The 19,961-nt window shown below is 36.9% G+C and overlaps 1 protein-coding gene across 1 annotated transcript in view; it reads right to left on the bottom strand.

The window, feature by feature from the left end:
* Positions 1 to 15,257, bottom strand: part of LOC136247924 (protein NLRC5-like) — a 66,641-nt gene extending 51,384 nt beyond the window's left edge. The window contains exons 1-2 of the mRNA XM_066039743.1: positions 15,041 to 15,257; positions 3,651 to 3,722 (exon numbers count right to left, since the gene is read on the bottom strand). Coding sequence (XP_065895815.1) covers positions 3,651 to 3,696 — 46 coding nt within the window. The 5' untranslated portion in view covers positions 3,697 to 3,722; positions 15,041 to 15,257. The remainder of the gene's footprint in view (positions 1 to 3,650; positions 3,723 to 15,040) is intronic.
* Positions 15,258 to 19,961: the final 4,704 nt, after the last annotated feature.

Below are 19,961 nucleotides of genomic sequence, written 5' to 3'. Positions count from 1 at the left end.
TATTTTTGTAAGTTATCAGTAGCCGGTTGTTTTGACATATCTCTGTCTCTTTATTGTTCTAGTTTTGTACAGGTAATTAACTCTCTTTGTAAGCTTGTGTAGTTAACCTTTTGCTGACCTTAGCACTACAGCTTGTATAAATACTCTGTATCTGTGTGCAAAATTTAGTCTGCAATTGAGTGTGCTAAACTGAGTATTGAGAACTGAAGCGCCGGATCGAATAGCTAGAACTACTCGGCTTCGTGACAAATAACTTGAGTTATATTACCTGTTTTTATAGCATATTTCGTTATATTACTTAGTCACCACAAAAGTAATAATATTATGTAACGCGTTACATAAGTTGTGCGTTACTCCCAACACTGGTTATATGCTATGTTGTAGGAAATATTACGTACCTATAAAATTCTTATACAGTAGTACTGTTTAAGTAAGATCCCCCAAAAATGATGCACACCACCAAAAAAAATTATGCCTTTAAATCATCCTAGTAACATCTTATGTGATGAAAATCACCGTTACAAAATAATATTAGTCTATCTAACATCAAATACAGCATTAAAAACAAGGAAACACTTATAGGTGACCAGATATAGAACTTTTAAAAATGCTAAAATTTGCATTTCAGTGTCTGACCAACTTCCTGCCTGACTGACCACAACAGGGCTCAAAATAATGTTCGACAATCAGCCAATTTTTGGTCAATATTTATTACATATTGACTGGTTAATTTTATTGTTGTCCAGACAACATTGTAACTGGATAAATCAGAATGCTATATATATACACTGCTGCTGGAGAGCAGCCTTACAACGGCAGTAATATTTAATTAAACTGTTTGTTTATGTTTGTGGTCACCTCAAGTTAAAACAGTGATGTTTGAACACCAGCCTACTTGTATTTGTCAACTATGAATGTGCAAAATGTATTTAAACCATGTTATCCAGTGTTTCCTTTGACTTGTGGGATGCATAAAGTTTCATTTAATAGCTTAAAAACTATTGTACTTGGCTAGAAACAGTGTGTTATGACATGGTTACATATGTATGTAACAATCTCTCAATAATCTATGTTACATGCTATTGGCATGATTATAACATCTTGAGTACTGAAAGCTTAAAACTGGGCACCAGTACATTGTTATGTTTTGGCAGGACAAAATCTCTGTTGCACTGGCAGTTTGACAGTACACTCGAAAATATTATCAGGAGCCCTGCATAGTCACCAGTCTATAGCTAGAGGCCAAACGAAGCAGCGCATGGCCAACATTTTTTTATGCTAAACAAAATGAATGTTATAATATGCCACAGTAAGAGTTTTCTCACAGAGCTATGCTGTAATACCATCATTCAACTCTTGTTTCACTACCTTTTATCACTTGGATCCCTACTTCATTTTTAAATTAATAATTTTTAATATACCAGTTTAAATTTGAGTGGGAACATTTTGGGCCTAAACAACACCAACACAGAAGAAATCAAGTTGTAATGTCAGATTGTGTTTAGCTAAAGATATCAGCTAGTAATTAGTGTGTCATTCACTTAGTAACTAAGTAAAAATGGTTAAATTAAAAATTCCATGGCATGACTATAACTATACCACTTTAGCGTGGGCGTTCAAAGGTGCCACTCAGGGTTTAACCCACATATTACCCGGGAAATATCATGCGAAAGCGGTTTGCCAATGACTTTGATACCCAGCCTGTTCAAAGAAACAATGCACTTTGACTTGTTTTATTGAGCGACATAGAGCTTTATATTATGGGACTCATTTTTGTACTGGATGCTATGCTGAGTATATTTGATAAGATAGACTAGTTGGCTGTTAGTAAAGGATAATGAAAGCACAAATAATTGTTTGGGAAATCGTGGATGCGTATTTCTACCCACCGCGTATCAGTTCTGTCAGCCTTTAAACAGACCACGGAACAGCAAAGCTACTATTGCTACATTGAAATAGGTTAGTAACTTACAGTCCTAAGTACTTACCTTAGTATAATAACTTACTTACAGTCCCAATAGCAAAGTTAGTTAGCTTAACTTAGTACAAAAATGATAACAATAAAAACTCAATCCCACAATCGCAAGTTCTCTAACATTGTGTGTTGAAGCATAGTAATGTATTAATCAAACGGTACAGTCGTACCGTTTAAGTAGGAATCAAGGTGAAATTTCCGCACGCTGCCAAATTTTCCGCCTTTAAAAATTATCCTAGAGATATCTTATGAGACGAAAATCACCTTTACAGAATAGTACTAGTCTACATAGTACATAAAACAGCATTAAATACAACAAAACACTTACAGGTGGCCGGATATAATTTTTTCTTAAATCGACAAAACTCGAATTTTAGACTCACTGCCTCACTCACTGACCACAGTCGCAAGCCTAGAGCCCAAACGAAGCAGCACACGGCCACCATTTTACACCACAATAACAAACTCACCAGTGGGATGTGCCTTTTGGGGTTCCGACGAGTGTGTGCCCTCTGCGCCTTGTCTTTTCCTTTATCTTCAATCAGGCTGCTTGTCTTCTTCTTCATCCAACGAAACCATATCGAGACGTTAATTTTCCGTACCAACACTTTCATTAAACAGCATAATAGACGCCACAAGATTATTTAAGACACTTAGACTACGCTACTATACGGAGGAATAGATTATATTCCGTACTGATATAATCTATGACAGAGGGTACTGTATGGAGGTATTGGTACTAGATAGCTTCACGATAGGTCACAAGATCATGCCCATTCTTCATTTTACGCATTATCGATCTATCGATTGAAACCACAATGATACACCCCTTTCACTAGCTGTATTTCAGTGACCACACACCTTCAATTTGGAAGGCTGACTCGACATATACTCTATAATCGATCGAAACCACGCCTCTTTTTGGCAAGCGCACATCTTGCAGGCTGCCTCGAGATGTCGAGACACTCTAACTAAGCAGTCACCCTAATAGAACAGTCACATGTTTATAGCTAGCTGTATGCCTTAACAAAAAACTAAACAAACTAGTATATTAAAAATTATAAATTTAAAAATAAAGTAGGAATCCAAACGATAAAAAGTAGTGAAACAAGAGAAGAACAATGGTAGCTATTACAGCATAGCTCGGTGGGAAATTCCTACTTTGGTATTGAACACAAAATAATGGCTATATCATGCCAAAGTAGGGATTTCCCACCGAGTTATGCTGTAATAGCTACCATTGTTCTTCTCTTGTTTCACTACTTTTATCGTTTGGATTCCTACTTTATTTTTAAATTTACAATTTTTAATATACTAGTGATGTTTTAATGTATGAACAACGTTTTGATGGCTATTAGCCCACGCTTTTAAAACCACAATCGATTTTCAGATGCTACTGTATAAAACAAATGGGATGAGTTCTCATTAATTCTTTCACCTATTAGGTAAGTGCGCCCCAAGTGATATCACTTATACCACGGCTGTGAGGGATTTTGCTGATATATACACCCACAGCCGTGGTATAACTATTAAATGTAAACAAGTTTACTTGTGCCCATCCTATACATTATTGGAAAAGAAATGCAAACACAATACAACAAGCTGTAAATAGACCATTCACTCAATTTCATCTACACACCATAACATATTGACATTTTCAAGCTACTAGATTTACCTTCATCAGATTGTCTGATTTCTTCTAAACTATGTAAATGACTCATTGTACAATGACTTCCTCACTAATGATCTGTTAACAAGAAATCCACACAAAATAACATATAAGGTCAGTAATTACCCAATCAACATAAAATAATTAATATCAAGACACACGGTAATATGTACCTTGCAGCCAAAAGTCAACATGTTACACTTTTTTTATTCTGAGGATAGTAAATAGTGTGTACTTGTTGTTATGTTAACAATACACTTGTGTGTCACTGGAGTTACCCACCAAATGAGATAGTCCACATACCACTGAGCTAAGTTATTTATATGGTACTGCTCAAATGCAACATCGTCTCACAAGAGTACAAGCAAATAAAAACTCACTTACTTATTAAAGGGCGTGGCACTAGTTTTGCTCACAAGTATTCATCCTGTTTATTTGGGATGAATACTCGCAAGTGAAACAGGCCTTGATTAGTGAGTTTTTAAATGCTCACACTCTCACGAAGACAACATTGCACTTGAGCGATACGTACCATACACATACATGTTAACCTCATGTTGAACTCAAGCCATTATCAATATCGTTTACCAAACACTGTACTTTGCTGTTGCTTCAATTCAACAAGTTAGTCACCATTGTAATTGTAATTCACTTATTCATTCGTTAAAGACAATTCACACTGCAGTGTTGACATTACAACTGTTTATAATATGGAACATGGAGTAATCATATTGAAATAGAGGGCTAGATACATACATATCTAAGAAATTCTGTCAACTTTTAAAGAGTAATGGATGATTACTCACATAAAACAAAGACCATGTTGCTGGACAAATTACAGCTGAGATACTTGAAGGAAAGAGTTTAAAATCAGTCTGTAGGTAGAATAACCAACATTAGAGTACCTTTTTGATGGTTTGAAAATCTAAATAATTATGAACCTTGGAAATTTTAAATGAAAACCAACCAACATGTGCATTAAGTACTTGATTGAGTTTCAACTTAAATGTAATTAACTTGTTTTAGTTGTAACGCCAACTAGGTGAATTGCTTAAAGGAATGAACCGACTATAGTAAGTACTCACTAATAGAACACTCACTGAATAGCAATAGACAAAATGGAAAATATTGATCATTAAACTTAATACAAGCACAACAGTGACAACACATACATATGTGACCGGACCTGCAAAAACAGGGCATGTGGACACACAAAATTTAGCCACTTTTTGAAACTTTCATGTGTCATAACCTTTTAGTTATTTATGCTATGGCCATGCAAATTTCATTACTAAATAAATATTTAATTGGTTTTATAACACATGTTATAGAAAGCAATATTCTATTTCAGTACTGAGATATAATCTGTCATGTGATTAGATGCCCACACGCCCTATTTTTGTTGGCCCGGTTACATATGTCTGTTCTTCTCAACTGTTAATATTTTGCCATTTAAACAATGTACACAATGTGAATAAAAACCACAAGCCACTTCAACAATCAAGATGAACTTTGCTCAGTTAAGTTGCTATCAAGGTCACATTAAGAAGACTGCTTTAGATCACCTACTCAAAAAAAAAATCACTATGTACAGTGTACGTGGTAGCTCAAAAGGAAGGTATTAGAAGTATTTGTACTAGTAATAGCATGGGTAGCAGTGAAATTTGGAATAATTACCATGAGCATTGCATTGAAATTTCCATTTTCAATGCAACAGGAGTGGTATTTATCCCAAACTTCACTAGGGTAAGGATTGGGATAGATCATTGCCATATGTGTTATTTGCGTGTCGTGAGGTTCCTCAGCCTACCACTGGGTTTTCACCATTTGAATTGTTATATGGTAGAGAAGTGAGGGGACCGCTTGACGTTCTGAGAGAAGTGTGGGAGATGAGTAAGAAAAGTGATGGAAGTGTTTTGTACCACATCTTACTAGTGAGAGAGAAGTTGGAGATGTCAGAGTGGGTGAGTGAGAATTTGAAGGAGCACAGAAGTGTTAGAAGTTTTGGTATGATCAGAATGCTAGAGAGAGTGTTGGAGCTTGACGAAGGGTATTAGTGTTATTACCATTGCTGACTCAATGGCAAGGGCCATATGTGACCAAATTTTGGAAAACCATCGATATACGCACAACAGTACTTTTGTAATAAAATGCATTTTAAAACTATGGGTAAAAAATGCAAGCTTAGAAAAAAAAAATATGCAAGTTTTTATCGCCTCACTGGTAGGAAAATTAAGTCACCAATAGATAAATCCTGGGCATCATCGTGTTTGCCTGTTCATAGGGAGTACAAAAATCTTTGTTTAATCTCCATACACGAAAAGATTCCAAAGTTACAGACGTTTGTTTACGTTGCGGTGACAAAAGAATTTACTGACGATCGTTTTTCCATGAAGTTGCCTTCCTTCTCGAACACAGAAGCATGCCTGGGGCAAAAACTATACCTTGGTGGATGCACAAATTCATGGCGAACACAATGAGCCAAGATTTAGTTCCGTACGTCGTTGTATCAGTAAGTTATGATGGTTTATGTAAGCGCCTGTAGATTCTTTTCTCAATAGCTTCTGTACATATCAAATTATTTGCTCATCCAGCTGTCTAGTGCTGTATTTCCAACGCTAGGAAGCTGAAACTTGGCTACTCCATTCCTCTGTCCCTGTAGAAAAAAAGAACAAATAAAATGCATTTTGAAAATTGTGTGGATATTGACTGTTTTATAAAATTACACTGTAGGTCACATATAGTGTGTTGCGTAGGGTAGGTGAGGTGAACTATGAAGTGTACATGCTGGACAAGAGGAAGAGGAGAGCCATCTTTCATGTAAACAATAAACATGTTGAAAAAGTGGCACCTGCCAGAGGCTCCATGTCTGTGGACGGCCGGTGTTGATCTGAAGAGGAGGATGACATGCCTTCATGGAAAGGAGAGTGGTAAATCTCCCTCTGTAGGTACACAGTTGACTGAGCAGCAGAAGCGACAGTTGTTGAAGCTACTGTCTGAGTTTAAGTCAGTCATGAGCGGGAAGTATGGGAGAACCTCCATTTGTTAGCATCATGTCAGAACTACGGGAGGACTACTACATGTAATACAACAGCAGCCATACCGTATGCCACACATTTACAGAGAGTCAGTTGAGAGGGAGATAGAGATTACGTTGAAGGAAGGTGTAATCGAGCCATGTATCAGTGATTGGGTTTCTCCAATGGTGATCATCAAGAAGAAGGATGATACCATCCAGCTATGTGTAGATTACAGGACGTTGAATGCTGAGACGGAGATGGATGCATACCCTATGCCAAGGATTGACGACATCTTGGATCAGGTGGGTCAGGCCAAGTACATTACTGCATTGGACCTTCTAAACGGTACTGGCAAGCTCCTATTGCAGAGGAGGACCAGCACAAGACAGCATTCATTACCACCAAGGGTCCCTACCAATTTAAGATGATGCCGTTTGGGCTCTGTGGAGCACCTGCCACATTCCAGAGAATGATGGATAAAGTTATTCAAGGAATGAATCAATTTGCAAGTGCCTATCTGGTTGAATGGATTGTGTTTAGTGCTACTTGGAAAGATCATCTGGAACATCTAAGAGCTGTGTTGGGCAGATTGAGAAAAGTAGGATTGACAACCAAGCCCTCAAAGTGTCAGCAAGCAATGGCAGAATGTATGTATCTGGGACATGCAGTTGGCAATGGAGTGGTGAAGCCAGAGGCACCTAAGCTACAAACAATAAAGCAGTTTCCTCAACCTGCTACAAAGAAGCAAGTTAGATAATGTTTGGGACTAACCAGCTATTATCGCCACTTCATTCCCAACTACGCTACCATTACTGTTCCATTGACTGAGTTGGTCAGAAAGTATGAGCCAGAGAGAGTTAGTTGGTCGGGAGATTGTAGTAGAGCATTTTGTGAGTAGAAAGAGATGTTGTTACCTTATCCTGTGTTGAGGAATGTCAACTTCTCCCTCCCCTTTACCTTACAGGTGGATGCTTCTGATGTTGCAGTAGGAGCAGTTTTAACTCAAACTGATGAGGGGGCATGGATCATCCAGTTGCCTATTTCGGCAGGAAATTACTACCCAGGGAACAGAAATTTTCTATTATTGAAAAGGAATGTTTGGCCATCAAGCTGGGGATAGACATTTGCTGTTTATTTGATGAAACGAGAGTTCACCATCCAGACAGACCATCGAGCACTACATGAAGTAAACTTTGAGGAGTATTGTTATCAAACACCTCATGATAACAAAGGTACTAGCACTGGATGTTATTGCACTTTAGTTATGCAACTGACCAATTCACTAAGAAGATACTAAATTTGTAATGATGTATGTATAGTGTAAAGTAAAAAAAAAAAAAGAAAGAAAGTTAAATTGGACCTGTCAACCCCAACAACTCAACATCAACAAGTATTCTAATGCACACCACACCTCCCAGAACCCTTAAAAACCTCCTCCCAATGCATAATATGCTTTCCTAGTTGGTGTTGATAATATTGGTACAAATTCTAGTATGTACATGATAAATTGTACAATCACACCTTATATGGTTATGATGTGTGACCAACCACCACTGGAGTAAAATAAACATAGAGTGACTGATTATATTGGAGAGCTTGTTCTCATATCAATTATACATCACTTCTAATACTCATAGTGGCAGTCTATATTCTCCCTACTATGTGCCTATGCAGAATTTGGCTGCTTAAATGTTCAGAACTGTTAGTGCCTGGATATAGATAATGGCTACATGCATATAATGATAAATGGGATGATGTCCCAAATGGAAGGAATCATGCCCGAGAAAACTGTTAATGAATTAGTCCAGCGAATTGTATCTTATTAGCCATTGCAGCAACAAACTGTCATCTGTGACATGGCAGAAGGAATAAGTATGGGTAACAGAAATAAGGACAGACCAAAAATTCTGAAAAGGTTCCATGAATCCAATAGTTTACACAGCAGGTCAATAGAGCTGGCGTTACGACGAGAGGCCAGTGACAAAAAGTGATACCACACAACCACTCAGCCATCTTCTAAATTAAGTCCAACCTATGTAGATGATTAGCAGAGGCTCCCTTAAAAATAATGTTGCTATACTCACATATCAGCCTAACAAAGATTTAAGAGCAATACTAGGGTTGCTGTATTTGGTGGATCATAGATTGACGGATTACGGATCACATGATGAACATATTCCACTGCTCATTGGAGATGTTTATAACTTGATATAATAATTATTTTACTAGTAATGACAAAACGCTGCACACATCACAGCATTTCATCACTAAAATTCCCACACACCATTCCTGGATTATTTAACTAACTAGCTATATAGGTATATGTGATCACTGTAACAATGAAGATAAAGCCGCCGACATCACATTATTACATTATAGGTCTACTACCTTTGAAGTATTAAAGCCTAAGCCAGCCAGTAATTTTTCTTTTGTCATTTAGTTGGGAGGGTGACACTAATTACAGCCAGCCCATGCCGCAGCTGTAATTCTACGATCATTCTATAATTTACATTCTTTTCTCATGGAAGGAGAGTGTGCCCTAGCCATCAGACCGCTGAATTGACTTGCTTTCCTGTTCAGAATATATTAAGAAGACTGTCAATAGCTAATCAGCTCGCCAAGTTACAGTAACTTACTCAGAAGTCGATAAAATCCATAGTCTCCTCAAACACCCATGGCTAACGACATATAAGTGCAAAACCAGATAGTGAACTATACAGATGTACTATATACATATGACCGTAAACAACCGTATAGCTACATGTAAATCCGTGAATCTGAAACGGTGCGTGGGCATTTTAGTGATGAAGTTAAGTGTGCAGCATTTTTATCATCATTAGTAAAATAATTATTATACCAAGTATACTACAACACTGACACAATACTTATAAACATCTCCAATGAGCAGTGGAATATGTGACCCGGTCTGAAAAAGTGGGGCTTATAGTCCATCAAATTTTGATCGTGATCTCAAAGTTTTGAAATTTTATGACCTTTTCTGCAGACATGATAAGTATTTTTCATCACTTATGTAGAAATTAATGAAGATTTTACTGAAACTTAAGAATTGTTACAGCTTACACAGAAATGGATACATATTATTAAGTAAATACACATATATTTTCTGGCTATAGCCCCATTTTGTCAGACTTCGTCACATATGTTCATCATGTGATCCATCGATCCGTAATCCGTCAATCCGTGGTCCACCAAATACAGCAACCCACAATAGTAAGACCACTCTTACCACGATAATCCTTAACACATTAATAGCACCCAGTAGTTGGTGAGAACAAGTAGCTAACCGATCATCAATCATAAACTTCCAAGCAACTTTGCAATCAAAATGAAACTTTAATACATCTTATTATTATTATTAGCACTTTACAGTGACCAGCACTGAAGGAGGTCTGACAGCAACATGTGCTACACCGTTGAATTACCTAACCTAACTACTGTTGCAATGATAATCAGATCGGTTGTCAGAAAAACCATATACACCTGTATTGGCTGAATTTTTGTAAATCGGTATCGGATCGATTGCATGATGGAAAAAGTAACAGATATAGATATATGTTTTCATAGAGAAATGCAAGTTTGTGTGCTTCAAACGATGTTAATAAACACCTTGAGTTGCATTACAATGTTGTTATTACTGCTTAAATATAATGTCAGCTATTGTTGTAGCACTACTGCCACTATAAATGAATTAAATTGGCCTTCAAAAAGTAACATTTGGTGGAAGATAGCTTTGCAGTACCATATTGGATCGGCTACGTTTATCGGCTTGAAAATATTATCCAATATCGGTTATCGGAATATCGGCCAAATCTCATATCGGTGCAACACTAAACCTAACAGGAACTGGAGACTTTAAACGATTACTTAACCTAGTTGACAATGAGGTGAAACAGAAAAGGGAGCATCCATAAACAATGGTGGGTGCAAATCAAAAATTAATTTAAGTGACTCACAAAGATGCATGACACTTATCAGGATCAAAATGTGATCAAATTTTGGAAAATCACCCTTACAGATCCATTCGACACATTAAATATTTAGTTCAGAAAAACAGCATTATAAGTTAAATTCCTACCAATTTAACAGTAGAATAAACCATAGATACCTTGAATTACAAGAAAATTTTTGAAAAGTGTTTTCTGCTATTAACAGCACCATGCTAGTTTCAAAAATTCTAATTGTTTCAGGTACGACCATAAGGTTGATTTTCCACAAATTTATATTCCACTTCCATCCCCATAACAGAATTCAGCCCAAATCAGACATTAATAGACCTTAACTCAATGTGCAACATACAGAGCTCTTAAGGGTCAAAGTCTATACAATGAAATGACCTTATTAACAAGGTTAACTACGTAGCTATATAAGCTACCTCTCATCATGATAGTAGTGTCTCACATGGCCAGACTACTTTTTGTAACAGAAATCTACTAAGAATCCACCAGACCCTCCCATACATAAAAATATATATGCTATGTCTACTGAGAATCCAAGTTACATAATAACCTTATCTAATTAACTAGATAACCTTATGAATAAGACAATCCCAAAAAGATATTATGATGTACCTCATTATCTTGTAAATTGAGACTGTATTGGTACATAGGTACTCCTACACTTTATGTAACTTATTGAGGGAGGTCGTAAATAATGAGAACAACATAATTATTGAGGTTTAGGTAATAAAGCTAGTTTTGGACCTACTTCTCATGTATATAAACTGGTCTTACAGTATTATAGAGGTGGTCTTATAGAAGTGGTCTTTGCAAAGAGTCACTATTAGTGGCATTTTACAGTTTTTCAGTTGTCGTTTTCAATTTCAGTTTCATTTCCACTAGCCTATGCAATAGTCCTAGCACCAGCGTGGAGATCCCAGCCTAGGTATCTAATACTACTGTTTCTGCAATGCAACTTTCGTACCAGCACAGAACCTAATACAACCAACAAGGCAACCAACAAGCCAATACCATTTTCACTACAACTAGCAGTGTGGCCTACCGCAGGAAACAGTCTGAAACAAGAGACTCAAGGGAGCTATCAAACTAAACTTATTAAATTAAACATAGCTCCTTAGCAAGACAAATCACACCGCTTGTACAACTCACTCTATGACAAATAAGCGGGCTAGTGTTAGGAAAGTAGCCAAAATCCTATTTCCGGTGCTGAAACTAATGTAGCAGATCTTCACTTAACTCAAATCATTTAGCTACAGTATATCATCAGTACATGAACTATCAAAATCCACAGAACTCTTGTGTTATGAAAGAGGCATATAATACTACACCACCCAACTCCATTACTCATTCAGGTTGTAAGTACTCAAAGGCAACTATTGTGAGTATCTGAGTCAGCCATTCCAACACTAATGCTATTCCAAGGGAAGTGTCTAATGATATACATACAAGTGCATACCAAGTGACAGCTGTGTAAACACTTTGAATTCCCCATCCAATAGTTCTGCAGCCACAACTGTGGGTTGAAGCAAGCTCCCACACATTGTGGTTATCACTGTGTCTGCATTTCATGTGCACTACAGATGGGTAGGTATAAACTGGACTAAGAGACTGGATATCCAAGGAAGAGTGTGTAAACAGTGGAATGGAATACTGGAATGATGGAATGAAATTTTTTAAAGTTCAATATTATTTTTTACATCCAAATACTCCCCTTAAGTAAGCAAATAAACAGGATGCCCCATTGAAGTCAGCTCATTTAGCATACCTGTAGTTTTCCTCACCACAACACTTGTATGACTTATAACTCAATTAGTGCTGTACACCTACAAAATTTTTGTCACCAGTTAATTGCCTACCAATAATTGGCAATAACCAGTTAATTGGTTTGTTTGTATATTGGCAGACATAATCCGAGTCAACAAGCCTGCTGGAAGGTTTAGGGTGGTACCAAAGTGACCATCAACATCCTGTCTAGCAATAACAGTTATTACAATCACATATTTACACATTCTTTGAGGTTATGTTATGATGTTAACACTTGTCAGCAGGGGTAATTTATGGTTTACCAAGTGGGTGGGCAATAACCGGTTTAAAGGTTTCTTCACCGGTTATTGGCTGACCTAGACAACACCGGTTAATAACCGGTTAATTGGACACCAGTGTACAGCACTAAACTCAATACTTTATTACTTGTCTGAAACTCACTGTCACAATGAAGGTTCAGTTCAGTGTGCAATGTGGTATTGCTACAACGAACTTTGACTTAAATTTTTTTTTTTTGACATAAATGTAAATGATTAGAAGATAGTCCTGACCCAAAAATTTTTGCTTAGGCTCATACAGTAGGTTAGTGGTAAACACCTTGTACAGGCTCTTCCTTCTGTGTTCACCCTCCAGTTCCTAACTGGTAAAGTTGATAATAAATAAATGAATACTTCATTGTAAAGTGAATGTAATTTTACAATGCATCCATGTAGTCAGCTAGCTACAGGTAACTAACTTTTTACCATTTGGGAAAAAGAGTTAAGTCAGGAGTCTTCTTGGTATTCCCAATAAGCTGCTATTGTGCATGTTCATAACTGACTTTACAGTATATCACATTGGTAAACTGTGTCTATGGTGAGGTGAATTATGCTAAAAGAGCTGACATCAAAGGGAAATCCTATTTATTTGCTTACTTAAGGGGAGGAGTTGTACTTATTTGGACGTAAAAACTGGTATGGAACTTTTAAAAATTCCATTCCACCATTCCAGTATTTCACTATTCCGGTAGTCCGTTCCACTGTTCATACATTCCCAATCCAATAACCCGCGGAGACCCAACTTTTCATGGAATTTTACACACTTCACAATGTTTATGTACATTCTGTACTTTACTAGACACCTCTGCTAGTCACAGTGGATAATCTCACTTGGCTAATCCACATTCTGTGTCATTAGTGGCCTTCCCACCACAAGGGACTTACTAAATGTTATACCCCCAGTAGTCCAATAGGACCACTTAATAAATGTTGTCACAGGTAATCCACAAGTAGTGTCCAATGATCTTCATACTATATTTCATACACCTGTAGATAATGGCTGCTAGACAACAGCTGAACACCAAATGAAGCAATTCTAGCAAAAGCATTTCAACAACACTCACTATATAATCTCTCTAACTACAGCTGTATGCAAGTAATACTGTCAACAACACATTCCAATAATATAATTATAGTAATAACATCAGTGGTGGCAAGACTCTGCCAAGCCAAAGCAATATATACATACTTTTAACTGAAGAATATCTAGCTGCAAAAAAGCAACCTAGTATGACAGTATTGCATTCATATGTAGATAGGAGGAAGAACCAGCTATGACAGAGGAAATTGAGATATTATACTGTGCAGCATACTGCCCCCAGTGCCATGCATATACATATCAGTATGGGGTTTGTCAAATCAAGTATTTTCAGGTGGTCAAAATTAAATGGAACTCCCCCATATGTAAGAATTTTAAATAAATCAAATATGCTTTGTTGTAAATTTTTTTTGTAACCTCAGCTTGCAAACACGCAGGCTGATCAAAAAAAATTAACAGTACACCACACAACAAAAAACATTCAATGCTGACCATACAAGTGTGATAACATTACCATAGTGATAGTTATTCACTGATGATGATGACAGAATACATTACCCATTAGAAATTTAATTATCTTGGTGAAAAAATCCCAAATTTACAAGTTGTTATCCTCAAATAAATTCACTAAACTTAATTATATCATTCCATGCAGTGAAGGGTAATAAGATTCCGATGGACCATACTAATTGCTCAACAAGGTAATTTATAGAAACATGTCATAGCACACACATGTTTTAAGGATATTCTGACAATGTACATTTTGCAATACAAGGTCCCTTTCGAGCTTTTTCTTCATAGCTACCATATAGCCAGAAAGTGTGGTAAATTTGGCTAGTGAGTGATGTTCGCCAAACTAAAACTCGTTTGTCCAATACAAATCTGTATTAGCTTTACAAAAATTCACCAAACTTTTTTGTCACCATATCATGGAAAATTCGCCAAATTAAGTTTCCAGCTATACAGTGCACAAAAAGCTTTACACACCAATCAAACATCAAGGATTCTAATGAACCAAACCTCATGTCTTAATTATGTCTTATCCAGTGATATCATAGGGCAAAAGTAACCTACGGAATACCTAACAAAAGTTAAGATTGTCCCATTTTCAAGTGCCCATTGTCCAGCGGCTTAAACCTTTACAAAAGGATTTACCCCACCACTGTTACCAGCAATACTAGTCTCACGTGTCCCCTACCCGACAAACAGTCAAGAATGTACAGTGTACGTCAAAAGAGCATCAATCTTAAAAGCTACTTATACTAATTTGGTTACGTACGTAAACAACGTTCAAGCTTCTCCCTCTGTTTTCCCCGGCCTGCCCCGGCCGTGGAGAGATCTTCTGCCGGTGAATGCCTGTGAAATCCGCCAATTGAGGAATATCAGTCGAGGCCGGTGAAAGTAGTTAGTATTTAATATGGTCTCTCAGAACAGCAGACGAAGGTTCTTCGTATCTCGCTTTGAGCACTATCATTAGCGACAGTGCACGTGAGACATTAAGTTGTCCGTTTTAGGCGCGTCGCCCACCCCTTTATTGCAGTTAATTTCGTTAGCTCTCCACATAGGCGGCGGAAAGTGGGGGGCTAAGGGACTGAAGCCCCCCTCGGTCTGGTGAGGGGGATTGGGTTAGCCCACATCAGAATGATATCACCCCGAAATTATCCTTCTTGGAGTGAGGCTGAAAACGCGATAAAGAGCGAGATACTCTAATAGAGCAGTCACTCTAATAAAGCAGTCACAGTATTAGAGCAGTATGTAGCGAGCTATTTAAGGATTTTATGTACTTTATCAGCTATAAATATGTAGCTGGTGAGGTGGACAGCTATTGTCAGCTGGTTGTGACCTTTTTTTTTTTTGTTGGTCTCACCTTACCAAACCAGAGTGGACAATGCAGTATCTGATTTCCATAAATCTGGGTCAGCCCAACCCCCCCTCATATCAACTACTTCCTCCGCCCCTGGCTCTCCAGTCCCACTTACTGACAAAATTAACTCCATCAGGTTTACTGGAAGTCACTAATGATTGCTTTTGGTGTTTAGTAGCTAACAGGGCAGTAACAGGTGTTGATGAGTGGGGTAAACATATAAATGGGAAATCTGGGAGATGAGAAGAGGCAGTATTGAAATAAAGGCAGGACATGTACAGAATGTAGTCAAGTTTTGGTTAGTCATAACAGTGTGATTAGGTCAGGCAAAGTCCAGGATTTTTTTTAAGCAAGGTAATTGGTTTTTCACTTTCCATTATAATTTTGTACAATCGTAAATACCAATGATAAAGTACACTGCAATGGGTACAATTGCATACACTGTGTAATAACTTTAAGCCATTCACATTAGTCAGCTTGACCAAACCATTAAATACTGAGTTTGTCTTTTTTGTTAGTTTTCTCAGGAATAGTCTGAGCACAACTGCTGAATTTCTCCATCATAATTGTAAAGATTTAAAGTGCCATCCAAACAATGAACAAACACTCACAACATTAACATCAATTAGCATTTTGTTTATCTTGTCCAATATAGACAGCTATCCTCTTAGTGATGCTCTAATTATTCATTCAGGTAACATACATGTTTCAATAATAGCATGGCTAATACTGTAACGTCAGCACTGAATAGAACACTTGTCCCTTAGGTAATAGCAGTGAAACCAACACTGGCAACAGTGACTTTTGTGTGTACTATTATTTAGATATAAAACCTGGAAAGTTTCACAAGTATTACTACATCGTTGGATAAAATAATGATATAATGAAAATTTTGAGGAGGCTTTCAAATACCATGCGGGCGGTGATGATAAACTGTGAATCAACTTTACCTGGCCTTATGTGGTTATTATCAGCTTACATTATACTGGGTTGTTATGCCATGAGCCGTAAGGACATAGCTATATTGTTTATATTTTAATTGTCAAAAGTTGCTTATGCAAACTCGTTCCCCACTCCTCACCACATCCAACTAACCTCCTTCACCTTCTACAGTTACATTGGCTGATATACTCCTCAATTTCCAGTTAAGTCAGCACCACACAATCAATCACATAATCACACTGACTACAGTATGGCAGGTCATGCAAGCAGCAGGCACATGCATTGTCCTTCTCCTTTCCTCTTCAAAAACATAAATTTTTTTATTCAAGATCAAGATACTCTGTCAGTAAAATAACAGTCAATGTAACACTGTTAAGAACTCTCCACAGTTGAAATGTGTGAATAATTACATTTTCAATACCATCCCATAGGCACACTTAGCTACAGCCTACTAAGAGTTTTTTATTAATGAAATGTAATATAATTATATGGCCCTTTGTACTATAGGTTCATAACTGAACTATATATGATTCCTACAAATCTTGATCAATTTAGACCACTTATAAAGCATAATACTACTATCACGTACAATAGCACAATTGCATGTTATCATTATCATAAATAACTATGATTTAGATATTTGTGCATAAAACTAAGGCATAAATTAGCTTTAACTTCCTGGGGGCTGCCCCCCTCCGAGACTTCCTGCTTCATATAGCTACTACTTTTGTATACATCCTTGCCAAACCCTGCAACTATACCTACATGCAATATTGAAAACTGAAACCCTCTCTGAAAATTCTAGATCCATCACTGTATAATAATGCCAACCCTAGGCCACTGTGTAAATATGCATAGGTGGATCTATTGGACACTGCTGGGGGAGGGGGGGGGGAGAAGTTATAAGTGAATATTCCACTGAGAGAAAAAGAATGGAATTCTAGTACACAAGTTATATTCATTTACATAACTTCGTTTGGTATAGCTGGATGAATGAAGGGCATACATTTTGTAAGACTCCGGTTTGATATCTTCTGGAAAATTTTTAAAATTAGACTTCCTTAGGCTTGCAGTTTTCATAGTCATATAGCTAGCTAAAAGTATGCATGGTTTGCAAATTAGTTAGATAAATCTGTTTCATGGCAAAGTGTATTAAATAAATTAAGCATATTACAAACTCAGTTAATGACATTAATTTTGATTATGACTATTCTATTAGAGTAGTGACTGCTCTATTAGAGTATCTCGATCTTTAGCACAAAAATTCATACTTCTTAAATTTTGTCCAATTTTCTTCACAGTACAGTTTAGCTATAACTGTAAGTGCATTTATAACTGTTGTCTTCTATTTGTCTGTTGGCTTTCTGAATGCAGTGTGAATGCATGATTCCTGTTTTTGGTGCTACTACAGTACGGGGGGACAAAAGCCCCCATAGCCCCCCCAACATCCACCTATGTATATGTGTGACTATAGCAACAGTTCTTATTGATGCTGAGACATGCTAAACTTTACGATAATAATTATACAATGCTACAAATCTCACAATATACACACAAACAGTTGTTGACCAAGTATTACACTTATAATACTAAGTTACAATGCTGGAGTTTTAGTTTCATATACCAACCTACACACACTGCATCCTATTTATTTGCTTTTTGGCAGGTGTGGCTAAGGATTGATAGTTACACTAAATTATTTATATTATTCACACGATGGATTATTTGATGATTAAGTAAGCTGGATGATTTTCCTTATATTTACAAAACTTGATGATAGTAGGTATCAACTCTATCAAATAATTCTATCTGATTTGCTTTGCAAGTTAATAGTTACGTGAAACTTTACTTGCAAACCAAATCAGGTAGAATTCCTTGGTAGGGCCCAAGCCCCAAGCAACTATATATAGATACACCACTACTTAATGACTTAGTGGTGTTGCATGCTGCGATAAATAACAGTCAATGTCACTGTATAACATATACAAATGTCTTGACCTCATCTATACATTGTAAATTACTATTTTTGGGATACTCAGAAAATATACAAATCACTTAATAATAACCGTTGCCCTTTACATACCTAAATTTTACTGTAGGAATGATAAACTCTCAAAGTTCTAAAAGAACAAACCATTAGACTTGACATAAGTTTGTGACATTGTTATGTAATAATGGACAACTGTTGCTCCTTCTGGTTGTAACACAAGCATGAGGGCTTCCCTGATATGTATGCTCAACTACCCAAGGGCCACAGGCCCGAGGACAGAGGGCATACTGTACATATCAGCCATTATCAGGCAAAGCCCGGATGCCCTGTGTTACAAGTATCACATGTGATAACCAGAAGGAGCAAGTGTTTAATGCTACATGATTATAACTGGCTGTTGTTGAATGTAAGCACACAAAATTATTGAAAAAGAATTCAAAATGTTGAACCCAAAGTGTAAATAAATAAAGTTGCAGTACAATGTGCAGTGAGAGAAAAGTTTGCAAAAAAATGTGGCAAAAAACAGGAAAACTTCAGTGAGATTTAAACCTGGTACATTGTGATTAGCAGTTATGCATGCACAGATTGTGTATAGACAACCAATGTTTACGTCATTGGAAAAAAACATCCATGGCATAATTCATACACAAATACTGACTGTATTTATTCCGTCTATGTTTAGGTGGTGGAACCAATAGTCCAAAAATTCTCAAACAAAATTAGACCACAGTCCTCAATAGTGAATGGTAGAGTCATTTATAAATATGAGGTTCGTTTTGTCTTGTTATAGGAAGATTTTAAAATAGTTGATCCAATACTGAAAAAGACAGGGTTAAAATAGGTAGTATTGGAACACTATTTTTGCTGCATCTACCCAAGCATTTGTAAGCTGTTGACAATGAATCATGGACTGATAGTGATAAAAAATAACATATAACAAACCACAAAAAGTCATGCTGTTTAGATACTGGTTGAACACAGGAGATCCTGGATCCCAGGTTACGTGGCTCCTCAGGCACTTCTCTAGAGTGCAATGTGGATCAAGTCACACTTCACTTGGGATTTTTTCTGCATTCAAAATAAGTTTCTGACCCCCTGCTTTACAGGCTTTCAGTAGCCTACCTTTGCAATAGTGATTACTAGAGTGGCAGGTGGAAAGTACAGGCAAATAACACCAGAAATGATATATATACTCACAGGGAAAAGATTAAATACACTCTTATTAGTCCTATTTATGGTGCATCTTATTAACTATATTTTTCTATATGCCTACACTGTACAACTAGCAGAAAAGATAGCATCTCTAGCATCTGACCAGAAGTTGATTACTTTAGTAACCTCCTTACGTTACATTCTTGTATATACTGAACTTCACTGCACTACTTTCACACACAGTAATACAAA

This window comes from Dysidea avara, chromosome 2, assembly GCF_963678975.1.
Source record: "Dysidea avara chromosome 2, odDysAvar1.4, whole genome shotgun sequence".
NCBI lineage: Eukaryota > Metazoa > Porifera > Demospongiae > Dictyoceratida > Dysideidae > Dysidea > Dysidea avara.
This window is presented reverse-complemented; position numbering and strand designations above follow the sequence as displayed.